Source organism: Mus pahari, chromosome 2, assembly GCF_900095145.1.
Source record: "Mus pahari chromosome 2, PAHARI_EIJ_v1.1, whole genome shotgun sequence".
In the NCBI taxonomy this organism is placed as follows: domain Eukaryota; kingdom Metazoa; phylum Chordata; class Mammalia; order Rodentia; family Muridae; genus Mus; species Mus pahari.
The window spans coordinates 131563943-131584397 of NC_034591.1; the positions used below are offsets into that span (position 1 = coordinate 131563943).

The window sequence follows — 20455 nt, forward strand, 5'->3', positions numbered from 1 at the left end:
ATATATATATATATACACATCCACAGGGTCTGATTATGTAGTTCTGGCTGGCCTGGAACTCACTATGTAGACCAGGTTGTCATTGAACTCACAGAGATCTGTCTTTGCCTCCTGAGTGTTGGGATTCTTTTTTTTTTTTTTAAGATTTATTTATTTATTTTATGTATATGAGTACACTGTAGCTGTACAGATGGTTGTGAGCCTTCATGTGATTGTTGAGAATTGAATTTAGGACCCCTGCTCACTCCAGTTGGCCCTGCTCGCTCTGGTCAGCTCCACTCGCTCAGTCCCTGCTCATGCTGGCCCAAAGATTTATTTATTATTATACATAAGTACTGTAGATGTCTTCAGATGCACCAGAAGAGGGCATCAGATCTCATTATGGGTGGTTGTGAGCTACCATGTGGTTGCTGGGATTTGAACTCAGGACCTTTGGAAAAGCAGTCAGTGCTCTTACCCACTGAACCATCTTGCTAGACCGAGTGCTGGAATTTTTAAAAAATATTTAAAATTTTAAAAATATTTTTGATCAACAGTATTTGAATTCATAGATGTAGAGTCCACTGGACAGAGAGTTGACTTTAATCATCCTTGCCCGATAGGTTTACTGTGAAGATGAAATAAAATTGTGCTTGAAGAACTAAGGGCTATGATAGTATGAAAAGTGTGTATTTTCAGATTACTGACAAGTCCATATGGTTTATTCCAGCCATATTTTCACAGTGGACACTCACTGCCTTGTCACCATTCTCTTCAATAATGACTCTTCTGGCTGGGACATTCAAGAATCTCAGTGATGCTGGTTTGATAGCCCCCACACCACCACCTTGGACATAGTCTGAGGGTTCAGTCTAGTTTCAATATGAACATTCCTTGCTGTCTCCACTTCTTTTTTTTTTTTTTTTTTTGGTTTTTTGAGACTGGGTTTCTCTGTATAGCCCTGGCTGTCCTGGAACTCACTTTGTAGACCAGGCTGGCCTCGAACTCAGAAATCAGGCCTGCCTCTGCTTCCTGGGTGCTGGGATTAAAGGCATGTGCCACCACGCCCAGCCATGTGCCTCCACTTCTTGATTCCTTTTCCTAAGAGCTGTGCCTGCCACTCTTCTGCACTGCTGGGAGTTGCCCTCATTCCCATACTGTGTTGTTCATCATGGAGCTTCTCCTATTCCCCAGGTTGGAATGCGGGCCTTCCTTGAACCGAACAGAGCAGCCCCGTTCCCGTGCAGCTTCCTCAGCAGTCTCACAGCATTCCTCCTCATTTCACCCACACTCAGAGGGCCTTGGTCATAAAGACCGTTACACGCACATCAGTGTGAAAGCAAGCAGGCAAGCAAGCAAGCAAACAAAACACAGCCGTACTTCACTGACATGTAGAAGAACATCGAAAACTCAGAGAGATTAAAAGGTGAAAAAGGATATTCCTTAAACTTGGTGCCATGGGAGTCCTTGACCAACGTGTCTGCTTTATAGTTTCCCATTCAAGTGGAAATTCCTAGAGGCAGAGAGAGACTCTGCCAGCTCACCCCCTACTGTGTCTGTTGGTGCCTCACACCTAACAGGTACTTGGTAAATATCTGTGTAGCTGTCCTGCTTTTCTATGGCATGATTGGAAGAGCCTGTGCCCTCAGCTGCTGACCCTTTGAATCATTTCTGGCTTCTGGAGGAGAGGAAACCAGGACTGAGCTGACTGCCGAGCAGACCATGATTGAATGGCCTGCCAAGGTGTGGTGGTTGAGTGGAATTTGCAACCAGAGACAATTTTTAGCCATTATTTTTTCCCCAGCACACACGTAGCATTTCATAATGGAAATAAAGTTTGCTTTCTTGGCCATTAGCAGACCACGTCATTTCGGTTCCTAATTGTCTTTTTGTCTTGTCTCCTGTTAGTATCTACGACCTCGCATTTAAGCCTGATGGAACGCAACTGATTCTGGCTGCAGGAAACAGATTGCTGGTAGGATTTTGCCTGTGTTTCCATTCTGAGTGCTTTTTTCCTCCCTCCCTCTTGTAAGTACTCTGAAATTTGACCCCCTTTTTTTGAGATAAAAAAGGCAAGGGCGGAAAAACCAGCCATTACTTTTTAATAAGGAAGGAAATGGTCTATTTAAAACAGGTGAGTAAACTGTCTATCAGATAGGGACCCATGAACAATGCCTCCTTTGGAGTCATTTGTCTTTCCCCTTTGAGACACTCATGAAATGGTTGCAGACAATTAATCAAAAGGCCTTTGAAACTGAGTGGGTGTCAGTTCATATTTTGTTGGACCAATGTGAATTAACAAGGCTAGAAGCTATCCTTCCATGAGAAGTCAAAAAGCCTGACCTCCACTTCTGGGCTCTATTGCCCCTAAACAATTCCACATGAATGCTGTCCTATTGTTCATAGTTTCAAAGGCCACAGGCGCCCTCTGGAACTTGTCCTAGTACATAAGAGTAATCTTCAGAGACACCTTTCTGTTTGACCCAAAACCTCTGATAGCTCTTCCTCCCCTTGGACATGGTCCTCCGCTCTGCTGTGTCTAGATACACAGACTGACTGATGTCCATGTTCTGTGTACTAACTGCTTAGTCTTACAGTTGTGGTTGGGTTGTTCTGCAGACGTCTCCCAGGGTACACAACTTAGATCCTCTCACTCCCTGTCCTGGCTTCCTTCTCCAGGCTTCTGACTGTGTGGGAGAGCGCTGTCCTCATTTCTCAGATGCTGTGTTTTTTACATCTCCACATATTTGGCCATGTTGCACAACTATAAACTATTCTAAATGCACATTGCAGCTGGGTTTTATAACACTCCCTCCCACTTGCAAACCCCACGTTTGTTAGATCTGTGACTTTCAGGCCGTGGTAGCAAGTATGGCAAATCTGTGTGTGCTGACATTGGTGGCAGTGTTGTCCCTGACAGTTAACCATGTTGTCCACCAGCTCTTTTAGGTTCTGGCTTTGTCGACGAGGGCTTGCCTTGATGGGTCATTCATTCAAGCCCATGTAAGAATGAGTGAAATGTACTGGGGCCTGGTCGTGCAGGCTCATAATCTCAGCTACTTGAGAGGTGGAGGCAGGAAGATCAAAGGTTCAGGCCAGCCTGGGCTGTCGAAGGACTTCAGAGCCAGCCTGAGCAACTTAGTCAAACACTGTTTCAAAATAAAAACTAAAAGAGAAAGCTGGGAAGAAGTCGAGGGCTTGTCTGGCATTGTACAGTGCCCCGGATTCAGTTTCCAGTCCTGGGTGGGGAGGCGATGAGGTAGGAAAAATGGGTGAAGTTTGCAGAACTTCCCCTAGAGTGAGAGTCAGTATAGCTGCATTTCTCCAGCATTGTCGGTATGCTCCTGGTCACACACAGCATAAGCCGGACCTCCACTTCCTGCTTGCCCTGCAGTAAGATGTAGTCATTCTTGTTATGCAGTGCTGTCTCTACTTGATACTAATTTAGCAAATCAACAACTGCTGTGTTATAAAAACAAAAATAGCAGCAGTAGCACCCTGCAGGAATTCTGAGTAATGGATGTCACACAGATAATCGATATTTTTACCCCTTTTGACAGGTTTATGACACCTCTGATGGCACCTTACTTCAGCCCCTGAAGGGACACAAAGACACCGTGTACTGTGTGGCGTATGCAAAGGATGGTAAGAGGCTGCTCTGGGTTCTGGTCTCTGTGGTGGCCTTGTAGCTGCTCAGCTTTCCTTAGGAACTCTGTGATCATCTTTAAAATACAACCTGCATGTTCAGAGGATATGAAATAGCTTAGACTTTATTCACAGAAACAAATCTGTTTGTTTCTTGTAGTTCTAGGGACTAAGCCCAGGGCCTTGGGCACACCAGATAAATGCACTGCCACCGAGTTACAATTCTAGGTATCTGTGTGTTAGGCACTGTCTTAAGTGCTTGGTTATTTCAGAGAACAAATTAAGAGAAGGGCTTGTTGGGAAGCTCGAGGATGGAGGGAAGGAGCAGGTAACACGAGCATAGTCAGTCAGATAACCAAGCACTAGGCTGATAGGCAGTCAGATGGATAGAATATGAGAATTGGGAGTTCTGGGCAGGTCAGGTCTGGTGCATTATCCAATCTGGTTGTGAGATGGGCCTATTCAGATGGGGCAGCTGAACAAAGACTTGCTGGCCTGAGATAGAGAGATTTTGGCATCAAATATCTGGGAAAAGAGAGCTTCTCAAAGATGGAAGAGCCATTACAGAAGCCCTTGGGTGGGAATGCACCTCTCAGGAGCTAGAGCAGAAAGAACTGGGGCGAAGCGGGAGAGGAGACAGAAAGAACAGATCTGGGGTGACCAGCTGGTGTTAACATCGTCAAAACAGTGGTTCTGATCCGCAGTGAAAAGAGTGAGTGCGCTGCTGGTGGGTGTGAGCAGAGCGGGGCTCATCTGGGTCCTATTTTATGTTTGCCTTGGAAACAGCTTACCAAAGATGAGGGGGTTCAGAAAGCTAAGTGACAAGCATCTTTCATGACATGGATGACAGTGGCCAAAGAAATGGCAAGAAGCAGTCATGTTCTGGGTGTGCTTTGAGTATGGAGCAGATGGGATTTCCTGGCAGGTTGGATGTGGGGTGAACATTGCAGGCAGCCCCAGCTTTTTTTTTTTAAAGATTTTATTTATTTATTATATGTAAGTACACTGTAGCTGTCTTCAGACACTCCAGAAGAGGGAGTCAGATCTCGTTAGGGATGGTTTGAGCCACCATGTGGTTGCTGGGATTTGAACTCTGTACCTTTGGAAGGTCAGTCGGGTGCTCTTACCCGCTGAGCCATCTCACCAGCCCCAGCCCCAGCTTTTGACCTGAATGACTGAATGATGGAGTTACCCTCCACTGATGTGGGTGGTGTTGCCGGCGGGGCAGTTGCAGTGGAAGATCCAAAGTTCAGGTGTGCACATTTCTTCTGTGGATGGTTAATATAGGAAAGAGGGCAGAAAATTGCTGCAGTGCATTGAGTGGCAAGGATGTGGGACCTAGGACACAGTAGGGCCCTGCTTCAGAAAGGAGCAATGGCAGGGCGGGGCCTGTGAAGGCAGATCTAAAGGATCTTCTCACTGCTTCTTCAGTGTAATGAGAAGCCACTGACACTGAGAGTGACGACTGGGAAGGAAGGGCTTGAGAGTTGGAGAGAAAGGGAAAAAATGGCAGCCTCAGAGAGCGGGAGAATGAATGGACTTGGGGGTGCAGTGAGACCTCCAGGGACCAGAGGATGCACTTGAAGCCGGTGGTCAGGAATTACAGGTGACGTCATTTTATGTGGCTTGTCTTCTCCAGCCACTCCGAGTTGCATGGTGGGAGGAGGAGAAGAGGTGGGCTCAGTCCGAGGAGCAGTTTTACAGGCAAGGTGAAGTGAGAGCAGAGCAAAGAGGACACACAGTCAGAAGCAGCAACCTCAGAATGAGTGGAGATGGGCTGTAAGGGAAGAGGGGCGGTAGAGAGGAGGTGGTCAGAGAACTGCTGTGTGAAACTGAGATTGTGACGTAAATTCATATGCACTGGGAATGTAGCTGAGTGATAAGAACACTTGCCTAGCATTCTCATGCTCAAGGCCCCGAGTTCCTTCCACAGCGCTGCAATAATTGAAGTAAAATGAAGAAAAACAGATGGTAGGTAGGTATACAGACAGACAGATGGAAGTTCTAACCTTAGCCCAACCCAAAAGCTGTCTTTCTTTTGTTAGTTTATTGGAACAGTCTCCAGTTTATTGGAGATGACTCACCAGAGTGAGACATGTGCCATGAGCCTGATTGGAGTTTGATCCCTGCTAACCACAGTGTGGAAAAGAACATATTCTTGCAAGTTGTCCTTTAACCTCCAAATATATACTGTGGCGTGCAATAGTCCACACACATACACATTCACACACAAAATATCTAAGGTAAAATACCTAAATTAGATATTAAAATATCTAAATGTATTATGATTATGTGTGCACATACATAGGGACATGTTTCATGGCACACATGTGGGAGTTAGAGGAAAACTTCATGGAGACTGTTCTCTGTCCATCTTTACTTGATTCTGGGGACTGAGCTCAGGTTATCCAGCTTGTGTGGCAAGTGCCTTTACCTACTGAGCCAACTTGTAGCCCAAGCCCTGACTTTGAGCTCATTATTGTCTCTGCTACTTCCTGTGTCAGATGTGGGGCTGGAGATGATGCTCTGACTGTGGTTGGAGTCCCTGTATCCAAGGGTACAAAGCTTAGAAGAGCCTAAGATACAGGTGTGTAATTCCTTTGGATGGAGGCCTTCTTTAAGAATTAGATGAACGCAGTGGGCTGCCCTGCAGGTAAATGCATATACTTCATGTATATGCAGCATCTTCGGCTCTAACCTAACAGCCTCTTTGATTCACTTTGGGAGAGCACTTAATGGATAAGTCCTGGGACAAGTTAGTGAGACAGCACCCATTTCTTGCTTCATGGTCAGGTGTCTGTGCTGTGACAGTTTGAGTTCAAGCTGAGAGAGATGTTCCAAGGAGACCAGTGACAGGCTGCCTGGTAGCTGAATTATCTGTACATAGGTGCAGAGGCTGCTGGGTTTCCTGAGTGTGACAGAAGCCCCGTAGCCCTGTGAACAGTGGTATTTGTCAGCACTCTGAAGAACTCTGTCAGGCATGTCATTCCATGGGACCCTTCTTATAGCCCTCTGAAGCACGTAGCAAGGGCACTCTTATTCCCTCTGGCAGAGGGGCAAACAGGCCTGGAGCAATTACAGAGCCTGACTGATGTCCTCTGACTACTGTGCCTGAGTCTTCCTGGTGTATCATGTTTTTTGTGATATATAATGGTTAGGAAGTCTTAGTTCCTCCAAACTTGTCTACACCCTTAGATTTGAAAATTGAGACATACAGATTGTGGTTGATTTTACTCTTTAAGCCTGCTTGTTTCTGACTTCTGAAGTTTCCTAAGTAAATTAATGAGCTACCATGATTAAAGGTGTGAAAGATAGAGTCCCCTTGTCCAAGAACAGCATAAACCAGTAGGAAGAGAGTAACAGTAGGTATGTTTTTTAGTAAAATTCTATTCCAGGCATTGTTCTGAACATTTTATTTGTGTGTGTGCATGTGTGCACATGCATGCTCTCTCTTCCTATTAACTATGAGGTAAATCCTATTAATGTCCATTTTCACATGCAGAAATGAAACCCTGGAGGTGTCCAGGAACTAGTTCTGGTCACACAGCTGCTGAGTGACATCACTAGGGATTCTGACGCAGAGACTCTGGGCCTGGAGCCTTTACTTGTCATCCTTGATGCTTACCAGGTCAGGAAATGGAGAGGGTACACCTAACAGTAGAGTCTCTCTTTGATCAGGTTTTGCTACAGTGCCATGTGGACCACTTACAACTGCTAGTTTGAGCTGCTACAAAAGGTACTTTGCAGATGTTGTCTTTGCATAGCCTCTGAATGAGGACTTCTGTTCCCTCTGTTTCAAATGGAGACACTGAGGCTCTAGGACCAGTGGCTTCTGAAGGCCACCTTCTCCTTGCCCTAAGATTAAAGTCTAAAAATCAACAGGTTGGGCTGTCGAGATGGCTCAGCAGGCCAGGGCCCTTGTCTTTGCCACCAAGCTGGACAACCTGAGTTTGATCAGTGGAACCCACATGGTGGGAGGAGAGAACTCCCAAAAGTTGTCCCAGTGTGCATCGTGGTGTCTTTGTGCCTCCCGCATATATAATCACAAATGAATAAAAATGTAACAAAACTGCAGTTGGGTGTGCAAATCTGTCCTACGCTTGCCTCGTGAAGGTTCCTTCCACCTGATGAAAGTTGGTTTCCATGGAGTGAATAAAGGATGACTTGGTTTATATTGCCGCTTTAGCACATTCTTTCTTAAATTCCAAGCAGTGTGGGAATGTAAGGCACATCTGTCACTCTTTCCTTCAGGCCTGCCCCTGGTCCCACTGCTTGCCCTCTGCACTGTGGCCCCGAAGGCCCTAGAGCCCCTTCCCTCATCTGCTCCATTCCTTGCTACCTGTTCCGCGCTGTGACTCTCTTGGCCTCTCAGCCACGCCAGCCTTGGCTGCCTCAGGGCCTTTGCGCCTGTTTCACCCCTATGTACATCTTGTTCTTCCTTTGTACTTGGTCAGCTCTCTTATCCTTTAGGTCTGCCCTGAAGGAGCTCACCTACATCCTGTCCTCTAGGGTAGTGGTTCTCACCCTTCCTAAAGCTGCACCCTGTCAGGACAGTTTCTCATGCTGTAGTGACTCCCCAGTCATAACATTATTTCTATTCTACTTCATAACTGCAACTTTGGTACTGTTATTAATTGTAATATAAATATCTGTGTTTTCTGATAGTCTTAGGTGGCCCCTGTGAAAGTGTCATTTGACCCCCAAAAGTGGTCTCAACCCACTAGTTGAGAACCACTGCTCTAGGAGATGCTGACCCTAGAGCACAGTTTAAGGCTGGCAGGATGGGTAGGCTTTTGAGATCTGTATGGTAATCATAATGAACAATAATATATATTTAAAACTGCTAAAAGAACAGACTTTAACGTTCTCTGTTTAAATATAAGTATCTGAGGTGATAAATATGTTAATTTGCTTGATATAATTATTTGACTAAATATATCAGAACACTGTACTGTACTCCATGAATGTATACAACCCTGGGGGCTGGGGATGGCTCAGTGCCTGCTGCAGAAGCATGAGGGCCTGGGTTTGTGTCTCCAGCATCCACGTAAAAACTTGGGCACAGTGGTGTGTGCCTGCTGTCCGGGCGTTAGGGAGGTGGGGCTAGGACCAGCCCGCTGGACAGCCGACTGAGCTAAGTCTGTGAGCTCCAGTGTTTGTGCAGAGGAGGAGAGCAGCAGAGCAAGGTACCTGACGTCAGCCTTACCTCCCACGCCCGTGAACACACGTGCATGTGTGCTCTCACACACGTGCATGTGTGCTCACACACACGTGCATGTGTGCTCACACACACATGCATGTGTGCTCACACACACCACACAAACACAGGAGTAGATGAATAGTACAACTGTACAGTTAAAAAATAATTAGGGGCTGGAGAAGTGCCACAGCAGTTAGAGTACTGACTGTCCTTCTGGAGGGTCCAGGTTCAATTCCCAGCACCCACATGGTGGCTCACAGCCACCTACAACTCTAGTTTCAGGGAATCTGATCTATCTAGCCTATTCAGGCACCAGGCATGTACATGGTACACAGACATGTAAGCAAACACCCATATACATAAAATAAAAAAGAGTAAAATCTTTTAAAAAATAAAAATTGTAATGTTAGTTCCCCCAGTTACTCTCTTTCATAGGACTCACCCCTCCCATATTGTATCTGTGTTGGATAAACTTAATGTCCGTTCTTGGACTAGACACCATGAAATGAAGCTTAAATGTCTAAATCACTGCCCAGCCTTACTAAAGAGCACGGCACACAGAAGTAGCTGACCCTCAGTGCGTCTGGGTGTACTTAGTGCCAGGGAGAGCAGCTTGGAGCCTCAGAGTCCAAACTTCAGATTCCTTGTTGCCGGTGTTGATGAGAAGCAGTGGAAGGGCTGGGGTACAGCTTCTTTGTGGGGTAGGTACTTAGCATGTGTAGGCCCAACTTCCATCCCTACACCACATCCAAAAACAGTGCTAGAGAATAAAGGGACACTTACTCCTCTTATTTTTATTTCATGTATGTGAGTACACTATTGCTGTCCTAAGACACACCAGAAGAGGGCGTCAGATCCCATTACAGATGGTTGTGAGCCACCATGTGGTTGCTAGGAGTTGAACTCAGGATCTCTGGAAGAGCAGTCAGTGTTCTTAACCACTGAGCCATCTCTCCAACCCACTTAGTCCCCTTTAAAAGTATTTTTCATACAGGGTCTCTTGTAGTACAGGCTGGCCTCCAACTCATTCTGTAGCCAAGGAGGACTCCGAACCTCTGCTCTTCTTGCTGCTGCATGTGATGGGTGATGGGAGTACACCACTACTCTATACAGTGCTGGGATTTGAGCCTGAGCCTCATACATACTAGACAGCTACTCTGTAAACTGGACTACATTTCTAGCTGAGTATGAAGAATGAGGTTTCTCGGACATTCTACCTGGAAAATTCTGGTTTAAAATACACGTGAGGATTTTCTTTTTAAAAACCCTTTAGGCAAGCGCTTTGCATCTGGATCTGCCGACAAGAGCATCATTATCTGGACCTCAAAACTTGAAGGCATTCTGAAGTACACGTAAGTGACCCTGAGGGTGACAGCGGTTTTGTTTGCTTGAGACAGATTTCCCTCTATAAGGTAGGCCTTAAGCTTATAACCTTCCTGCTTCAGCATCAGGTAGCTGGTTTACAAGGGCTGCCCATTGACCACACCCAACTCTGCTCTGACTGCTTCACTGTAGCCACACCCTTGTAGAAAGAAAGCATGGAAGAGCTTTCCTCTCCAGGATGAGCTTTAATAGAGCATGGGCATGGGTTGGGAGGAGATTATGAGCAACCAGCTCGGCCAGCACAGCATTGAGCTGTGTTTCACGTCATGTATGTCAGCTAATCAGACACTCCAGATTCCTGTCATTCCCCTCACCCAGCCTGTCCCCTTCAGTGTCTCTGCCTTTGTGAATGGTTTTGCATCTACCCAGTGTCAAAAGTTAGACAGGCCAGTGTGCTTTAAGCTTCCTGCTCCTTAGGGGGCCATGCTCACATCTCCCTCTCTATAGCCACGCCCTCCCCATCTATAGGTCTCACCTGTAGCTGTCTCTCTTGCCAGCCCACTCCCACCATCCAGACTCAGGAATGCCACTCCTGAGCATTTCTTATAGCTATGGTCTTACGGATTCTGATTGATTAATGTTGCACGATGGCCTGTGGGCTCTGGAAGGTAGACACTATCCCTGCTTTTACATGCTTATATTTCTGGCACCTAGCACCATACTTGGTCCACAGGAAGTACTTGACAAACAACTTTTGTTATTTTCAGTTATAGAGAAATACCCCAATGTAAACTGCCATCGTAACCAGGTGTTAGGTACATTAACACGGTGGTGCAAAAAAAAAACAAACAAAAAAAACAAAAAAAAAAACAAAAAAAAAAAACACGGTGGTGCAGCCAAATTTTGGCAAGTAAAATCTTTAGAGCCTTTCATCTTCCTGAGATTTAAACTCAGTGCTTAACATCATCTGTTCTGCCTCATCTCAGCCCTGGCAACTGTCATTGTCCTTTCCGAGGAGTTTGGCTCTTCTAGGTGCCTCATATACGTGGGATCATATAGTATTTGGCATTTTGTGATTGAGTTCTGTCTTAGGGTTTCCATTGCTGTGAAGAAGCACATGACCAAAGCAGCTCTTAAAAAGGATGACATTTAATTGAAGCTGGCTTACAGGTTTAGAGGTTCAGTCCATTATCATCATGGCGGGAAACATGGCAGTGTCCAGGCAGTGTCATGGTGCTAGAGGAGCTGAGAGTTCTACTACATCTGATCAGAAGGCAGCCAGGAGAAGACTGGCTCCCACGTGGCTAGGCTAGGGGGGGTGTCTCTAAGCCCACCCCCACAGTGACATACTTCCTCCAACAACGTCACACCTATTAATAGTGCCAGTCTTTGGGCCACGCATATTCAAACCACCACCATTATTTCATGTAATGTCCTCATGGCTGAGTAATACTCCACTGTGTATATATTCCATTTGGATGCTCATCAGCTAATGAACACTGGGTTGCTCCCACCTGTTGCCTACTGTGAACGAGGCTGCTCTGAACACAAGCAAAGTTTAGATGAAATCAGTGAGTGAGACCATGCATACAGTGTTACCAAGAAGTGAAGGGCTAGACCTGGGCTGAGATGCCGTGGAGTGCACCTCGGCATTTGCCATGCTTCCAGACCCTGGCCTGGACTGTGTTCATCACACTCCACTGGATGTTTCTGGACACCAGAAATTGTCAGTTGGAGCCACAAGTGAAGCATGCTGTCTGCACCTCGCACTAGGCTGCGTTCTCTGTCTTTGTCTCCAACACACACTGGAGATCTCAGGGAGAGCCCTGGAGGAAGAGTTTGAGCTGGGTGGGATGCTGGGTGGGTGGACACTGTTGTTGAGGGCCCTGTAAGCGAGGCCCTGTGCTGTTGGTCCCCCAGAGAAGGGCTTGCAGTATGTCACCAGAGGGTCAGTCTTAGGGTTGTTCTTTGTTTTGTTTTGTTTTTATTTTTAAATTTATTTATTTATTTTTTTTTTTGTTTTTTTTTTTTTTTTTTTTTCGAGACAGGGTTTCTCTGTGTAGCCCTGGCTGTCCTGGAACTCACTCTGTAGACCAGGCTGGCCTTGAACTCAGAAATCCGCCTGCCTCTGCCTCCCGAGTGCTGGGATTAAAGGCGTGCGCCACCACGCCCGGCCCTTAAATTTATTTTTTAAAGTTAATTTTATGTGTATAGGTATTTTACCTGTAGAGGTTAGAAGAGGGCATCAGATCCTTTGGAACTGGAGTTACAGATAGCTGTGAACTGTCATTTGGGTACTGGGATTGAGTTCTGGTCCTCTGGAAGAGTAGTAAGTGCTCTTAACTGGTGAGCCATCTCTCCAGCCCCCTTCAAGCCTGCTATGAATCTCCTATTGTAGCTACTGAGACATTTGTGTTTGTTGTGGAATAATCTTCAGTTCTTCAACTTCCAGGCACAATGATTCTATACAGTGTGTCTCCTACAATCCTGTTACCCACCAGCTGGCATCTTGTTCCTCCAGTGACTTTGGTAAGTTTAAATTTCCAGCTCCTCTAGTGGAGAATGCTGAGAGACACACACACAAGCTGATGGTCTGTCCTTAGAAAGTGAGGCCTCTTCTCCATCTCCAGCAGCCAAGGGAGGTCGATCCCTTGTTGGCAGAAAGAGCTGGGAAGTGGTGGCACATGCTTTTAATCTTAGAGGTTGGGAGGCAGAGACAGGCAGACCTTTGTGAGTTTGAGGCCAGCCTGGACTCCATAGTTCCAGGACAACTGGAGCTATACAGAGAACCCCTGTCTTAAAAAAAAAAAAAAATCAGAGAGACAGTGGTGACCTGGAGGGTGATAAGCCATTTGAGGCAGATTTGCAATAGGTCCTAGGGGAAGAAATGGTATGTTGGATGGGAGAGCACAGAAGACTGGCTCACCCTAGCAGGGGCTATTTTTCTCTAGAAACACTGCCATTTGCCTAAAAACCCTAGCATGTCTTCTTGTGGTGATCTGTGTCCCTGTTTGTGGGGAATAAAATATTCCTGCTCTCAAGCTTACGGCACAGAAAGGTGGGATTTGTAAAAACATCTTATTAAGTATAAGTAGTTGAGCTGGGGAAATTGCTCCGTGGGTAAGTGCTTGAGTTCAGAGCTCAGGTACCCACGTACAAGCCAGCTGTGTTGCTTTGTCTGCAGCTCCAGTGCCAGGGCCCAGGGCCCAGGGCTTGCTGGACAGACAGCCAAGCCAAGATGAAGAGCGCTAGGTTCAGTGAGAGACCCTGTCTAAAAAATAAGAGAGGAATAGAGGAAATCATCTCACCATCAGTTTCTACTTCCCAGAGCAAGATCCCCACCTACACCACCACCATGCACACACATGCAGCCATACCTACAGCGTTTTAGTGGCACTGTGCTGATAGTTTACAATGAATTTTTCAAAGAGAGAATTCCTATGGTTTGGGAGCCATTAAAAAAAACAAAAACAAACCTGAGCTCTGTGCCAAGTCCTGAAGCAATGCTTCTCTCATTCCTACTCTCCCAGCAAAGGAGAAAACACAGGGGCTCAGTATGGTTCCGGGGTCACTGGCAGTCACTTAGCCAGCACCCGAGGAGTAGGGTTGAGGCCCAGGCTGGGCCACTATGTGCAGAGCTCGAGTGCAGATATTCCCGAGAGAGGCTGGGCAGGAGGGGTTCCTGCACTGAAGGCTTCCTGCTCTTGCAGTGGAGCACAGACAGAATGCATGGGTGGGGTGGAAATGTTTGAAAGAAGGGAGGGGAAGACTCAGGCATTTCACAGACATTTCCCTTTTCAACCTTGCTTAGCTACAGGGACTCTGGGAACTCATGTGACTGGGACAGCTGGGAATGAAGGAAAGATAAGACACAGCTGGGAAAACTGGGATTGTGTGGATCACAACTCTCCTGAAACCCAGTGTGTTTATTGTATAACATTGAACATAGAGGCAGGGTTCTTGCTTACAGCTGAGTCAAGAAGGCAGGGTTCTATACAGCTGGATCAAGGAGACAGGTTTAGCTAATCTCTGTTGGAGCAGTCTCAGTAGGGCACAGTCTTCAAGCCCTAAACATCTTTTAGGAAAGCTGGGTTGGGCATTTTTTGCATGTATTGCCAGTACCCACCCATGGAACTGAAAGGGAAGGCTCTACATGTCCCCCAGTGTCCCCCGGAGCTGTGGCGTCCTCGCTTGACAGGAAGCCATGTAAGATTACACATCCACCCAGCACGCTATCCACTCACGGCTTCCTCTGCTCTCTGTGGATGCGCTTGGCTGTGTAAATTTAGATGTGCTCTGTCTTTCACATGGCCATACTTCACGGCCAGGCAGGGTAGAATTTGCTTTGTTGTCTGTTGTTTAGGGCACTGGACCACCTCTGGGGATTGGAGGGAGCAAGCCTGAACTGACCCAGTGTGCCATGCACAGTACACAGCTCACATACAGTCATGTGCAGTGACAGAGGCCTAGAAAGGGGACTCTGCAAAAAAAACGCACTCATTGCTTATTTTACTTTTATTAGTTTAACAAAGAGTTAGGTTGTTCCACAGGGCACTGTCAAACAAACCTCTCTGCCTTGTCCCCACTCCCTTCCTGGTGTCCTCCTCCCACTTTTGTGTCTGTTACCCTTCCCCTCCCCTAAGCCTCTTGTTCCCTCTCATAGTTTCCCTCCTAATTTCATCAGCTGTACCCACTGTTACACCCCTTATTTACAAACATTAAAGGCTAGGCATGAGGACACATGGTGTCTGTCTGTCTGTCTGAGATTGGATCATATCAGGCATGAGGGCACATGGTGTCTGTCTGTCTGTGGGTCATCTCAGGCATGAGGGCACATGGTGTCTGTCTGTCTGACTGAGACTGGGTCATCAATGGGAAGCTTCCCTCCTGCACTTTCCACTTCCTTAACTTATATTTTAATGCTGAGTTGGTCTCTGGCGGCCATGCCCTAGCTGTGAGCAGCTAAGTTGTCCATTTCTTTGGGATTTAAGCCCTGAGGAACTTCATCATCTACCTTTTTTTCCTTTTTCTTTTCTTCTTCTTCTTCTTCTTCTTCTTCTTCTTCTTCTTCTTCTTCTTCTTCTTCTTCTTCTTTTTAAAAAAAAAAAAACAAACAGTTGTAGATTCTCAGTACATTGCAGAGCAGTGCTGTGCATTCTTCACCCAGTTCTCCTACTGGGTGCCAAGTGGATACCTAATGGGCAGTACAGGAACCATGGAGGTGGGGGGGGGGCCAGTATGTTTTAGTTCTGTCCTTCAGCCACGTGTGGCAATGTACCACCTCTGCAATACAGGATCCCATTCCCATACCAGGGCCTGCCCCTTGGTACCAGCAATCCCAGTAGCCATAGGTGAGTTCTGCAGGTGTGTGGTTGTCATCCAGTATGTTGTATACATGGACTTCTATGGTGTCAAGCCTTTGGAAGTTGGCTTTTTCTTTTTCTTAACTTGGCATAAGACCCTGGAGATTTGAGTTTTGTATGAATGGACAGTTTAGTCCTCTCTGTTGCTGAATAGTCTTGCTCTCTTTTCTGTTGCCTGATACTGAAGGGTTGTGGTCTCCTGAGCAGAAGTCTGTCTCCAAGCACAAATCCAGCAGCAAGATCACGTGCTGCAGGTAAGTTAGGGAGGCTCTGACAACAGGCATTGTGCTCCTTTCTCTCCCCAGCAGACTCCCACAAGCCTCTGATTCACCCACAGAGAAGCTGTGGTGGTGGCTTCCGTGCTTCCCTTTTCCCTTCTCTTGTCTCCTTGACGGGAAGGACTGGCACCTTTGATAACCTTCGTGTGCTGAGCAGGCCTGGGCGTCTTCGCTGGGAAAGTCAGACAGGAACCTCTGACGCTGTTGCTAGACTCAGACCAGAAGAGTCTGCATCCTGTCACTGATAGGCTGGTGACCTTGGGTGGTTACTAAATCATGGAGCAATAGTGATAACACCACCATTTCCGGAAACACTGGAAGCACCAGCAGGCCTAGGCACTCTGTAACTGAGCAGCCTTTGAAGGCACTCTGTGATTCAACGTTTGTCGGATGACGTGGCACAAGACGTCTGTTTACTGGGAGCCCTTGGATTGGGAGGGAGTTGAACTGTAAAGCAGAAAATAGGGCCTAGTCTGGAGTGCAGGCTGCCATGGAGATGTGCACAGTCGGGATGGATGTCATCTGGAGTAAATGTCCCTGCCTTAAGGTCTCCCTGATTCCAGATGTAAGTGGCAGTCTGAGTTGAGTCTATGTCAGGAATAAGTGGGAGCGATGAAACCACTGCCTGGCTGCTGCCTCACAGGCTCTGCCCTCTGTGTGCTCCTTCCCACCTCCCATGCCCTCCATCGGTTGTGTGTGTGTGCAGCTGGACAAACGATGGTCAGTACCTGGCTCTGGGCATGGCCAATGGCATCATCAGCATACGGAACAAGAATGGTGAAGAGAAAGTGAAGATCGAGCGCCCTGGGGGCTCCCTCTCCCCAATATGGTCCATCTGCTGGAGCCCTTCAAGGTACCATGGCTGGGTTTCTCCTGGCCACCACTAATGGAAGAAGCCTTCTGAGCTCCTTTCTCTTCCTGACATCATTGTAGTTTAAAGTCCTTTCTCCCCACTTCCCTGGTCTGTTTGGAACCTGCTTTTTATAAATGAAGTTTTAAAAGAGCCTATATTGAATTTTGGAATGAATCCCAGAGATTTAGCCAAGCAGATGAACTATCTAGGCCAGCAGAGAGAGAGAGAGAGAGAGAGAGAGAGAGAGAGAGAGAGAGAGAGAGAGAGAGGAGAATAGAGAAGAGAGAGACCTCTTCATGAACTAATTGTGCCGATCTCCCTGTGCTTCTCTTCTTGCTTCATTGGCCCTTCCCTTATGTCCAGGAGTGTGCACCCACCCACCTGTTACACTGTTAACAGAATGGCACTCTCTTGAGTGTTTTTTTTTTTTTTTTAAATTTCCCTTGCCAAAAAGTTAAAATTAAGCCTACAAATGCCCCTAAAACCTAAAGATCTGCAGACAGTTGGCACTACCTGCTCAAGCCTCACACTTACTTTTCTTTTATGCCATGTGACTTTGAGGGTGGACTAAAAGCTCTCGCGGCTCTTTGCATAATTCTATAATATTAAACCTATCCCCATAGAGTTCTCTGAGGGTAAATTAAAGGGCTCAGTTGTTTTCTGTCCTAGTGTTATTTTACAGGTTGATTGAGGAGGCTGTTTAATTCCGTTGCCTTTCTTACTACAGGTTATTATAATTCTTCCTGAATAATTCTGTCCAGCGGAGGCCCTCCTTATGTATAGAATGCCTTCCAAGGCCATTAGCCTACCCCAGAGTTCCTGCTGTTTGATTTTGTGGCCGCAGATGACTTTGTGGCTTCAAGCTACCATTTTTAATTCATGAGAGGCAGGATGCCCAGTGTACCTGGTGGCTGTCCTCTTCCGGGCAGGGTCCAGGGGCTCCTTGGCAGGTTTTGAAATTATAGCTTCAGTGTAGTCGTAGGTGATGTGATTGTGAACATCCCCTTACTGTCTACAGCCGATGGGAGACTATCTGGATGAGCAGAGAGAACGAGGATGCTGAGGATGTCATTGGCAACAGATATTTTCAGGAAATCCCTTCCATTCTGAAGTCAACAGTGTACAGTAGTCAGGGTAGTGAGGCAGAGGAGGAAGAGCAAGAGGAAGAGGACAACAGTCCCAGGGACGGCAACTCGTGAGTGTGTCCCACAGAGTGAGGACCCTCGGGAGGGCCCAGGCCCCCACAGATCTGCCGAAGCTAATGCTGTTGAGAAACTCCTTGGCCAGGGGCAGCAGAACAGGGGCTGGGGGATTGTTGGTGTGTCCCCACACACGCAAAGGGACGCACCCCTGAGAGGCATGTGTGGGTGGCAGATAGAACAATCCTCTGAGAAAGGAGGAGAAACTGGGTAGCACAGAGGAGGACACGCCTCTGCGCCTCTGATTTCCATGCCTGCTTCTCAGGTTAGCGTCTGAGCGATCCCCTTCCAGCAACCTTAGACTCTCTCTATGAAGCTTGATTTACAGTGCTCTGTAGGACCACCCTTCACCTGATGCCTTTTGTTACTGGATGTGTTTTCTTGGCCTATTCCCACTCTACTTTGCCTTGCATTGGCTAGGACATATACAAAGGGGAAGCCCTCAACTTTCACCCCCTTACACACCCATAGTCCTGACTGCTGGGCAGTTGCTCTTCTCTCAGTTGATACGATCGGTAAGGGAAATCCTTTCGGTGGAGTGGGAAAAGCTAAGGCAGTCAGGGTATTGTGATTGGGCAATCATGTTCTAGCTTGGGACCCCTCCTCACTGTACCCCCGACACCTAAGACTGATTAGAAGAATCCAGGTTTGTGGGATGGGAAGTGGGGTCAAAGAAAGGAAGAAGGGTGGCCCTCAGGTTCCCATCTGAGCTTTAGCCCTATTTTATTATCAACATGGTGTTTTGGTAAAGCCCACTGCCCACCACTATGGGCTCGATTGGAAACTCCTGGTGTAGTGTCAGGCAGCTTAGCCTAACTCAGTGCCACATGCAGCCTCTCCACAGGGGCTTCACTGGTGGCCAGGGTCTAGACTTGAGCGTCAATAAGTACAGTCCATCTGTAAGCCTGTTAGCATCCTCATTACCTTCCCCACCTTTTCTGAATTCTGAATTAACGTCTATGGCATTTTCCTCACTGCTGTCCTGCCTGGGTTTTACAGACCATGCTGCACAGAGCATGCTTATATGGCTACTGGTGCTGCCAGGTGACTGTCAGACCCTGGGTTTAGGGCAGCAGGCATTAATAGAGGCTCAGCCACTTGGGGAGGATTTTCTTCCAGCCTTAAGGCTGGGAAACCCCTCTCTGTCTGCATTTTGAGTTGTTGGATTCCCATCTGAGGCCTTTCTCCTAGATTCTGGTCCTGAAGTCCCATTCCATGGAACAGATCTATAGGCCATGTCCTAACCCAGACCATTCACAGCTAGGAGTCAGTGCAATAGCAGATCCCAGGATGGCCAAACCTGTCTTTGGGCTGACTGATGGTTGGTCTGATTGTAACTCTGGCCCCAGTGTTACTGTGTAGTACTTGGCTCCCTGACAGCCTGGTCAGAGCTTTCTTTTTCCTGTTGTTTGTTGAGCCCCTAGCCACAGTCATCAGCAGGCTGTGCCCCCTTATAACCTCTTTTGTCTTCTGTTGATTAGAGAGGAACATAATGACATCCTGGCTGTAGCTGACTGGGGACAGAAACTTTCCTTCTACCAGCTGAGTGGAAAACAGGTATGTAGCACCATGCCAACCCAGTTACACGCGTCAGCTGTAGCACACTCTGATGTGTGCTTCTGAGAGTGTCATCAGTGACTACGCACGATCACTGTTAGTGGCTGCATAGTGAGCTTGTCTTCAGGTCCTGGGCCCAGGACTTTGTCTTCTCTTCCTCAGCTGTTCAGCACCGTGAGAAGAGACTTTAATTAGGTACTTTCAGAAATTGGAGAGCAAGACCCGAGCAGTGAGAACCACAGTTGGAGAATGGTGAACAGGGATTGAGGCCCAGACTGGAGCACAAGTTCTTTGAGAATAACCAATGTGCTCTTTTTCTTTCTTTCTTTCTTTCTTTCTTTCTTTCTTTCTTTCTTTCTTTCTTTCTTTCTTTCTTTTTTTTTTTTTAAGATTTATTTATTTTATGTGTGTGAGGACACACCAGAAGAGGGCATCAGATCCCATTACAGATGGTTGTGAGCCACCATGTGGTTGCTGGGAATTGAACTCAGGACCTCTGGAAGAGCAGTCAGCGCTCTTAACCCCTGAGCGGTCTCTCCAGCCCCTCCGATATGCTTTTAAGGGGACATGTCCAGGGACATGTTTCTTTCAACTAAGTCCCACCCCTTAAACTTCATCCTTCTTTCCATAATGCCACTAGCTGGGGACGGAGCCTTTGACAGAGTTTGAGAGTCATTTAAAGTCCAAACCATGGTATAGATGGTAACTTCAATTTGTTTGGGACAGTGAAGTTATTTCTTGGTTTTGAAGTATCTTTTCAACTCTGGAGTGATTTGGGGATTAAATACAGGATAAGGATTGCTAAAACAAAGCCAAAGTTGTTGTCAGGCTTAGGTAACTTTGTGTAATTTTGGCTATTTAGACATTTGTAGAGTTTGATGAGTGTGGCTTAGACCACCTCACCTACAACAGCCCACCTCACCTACAACAGCCCACCTCACCTACAACAGCCCACCTCACCTACAACAGCCCACCTCACCTGCAACAGCCCACCTCACCTGCAACAGCCCACCTCACCTGCAACAGCCCACCTCACCTGCAACAGCCCACCTCACCTG

The 20455-nt window shown here is 47.0% G+C and overlaps 1 protein-coding gene across 3 annotated transcripts in view; it reads left to right on the plus strand.

Annotated features, from left to right (window-relative positions):
- Ift122 (intraflagellar transport 122) overlaps positions 1–20455 on the plus strand; it is a 67271-nt gene that overhangs the window by 7955 nt on the left and 38861 nt on the right. For 2 of the 3 annotated variants that reach the window (XM_021191470.1, XM_021191471.1), the window contains exons 2-8: positions 1888–1954; positions 3540–3624; positions 10098–10176; positions 12600–12676; positions 15698–15764; positions 16495–16641; positions 19322–19397. In XM_021191470.1, the coding sequence (XP_021047129.1) occupies positions 1888–1954; positions 3540–3624; positions 10098–10176; positions 12600–12676; positions 15698–15764; positions 16495–16641; positions 19322–19397 (598 nt within the window). Of the gene's footprint in view, positions 1–1887; positions 1955–3539; positions 3625–10097; positions 10177–12599; positions 12677–15697; positions 15765–16494; positions 16642–17659; positions 17837–19321; positions 19398–20455 lie in introns of all 3 variants that reach the window. The other variant, XM_021191472.2, reaches the window with a different exon arrangement.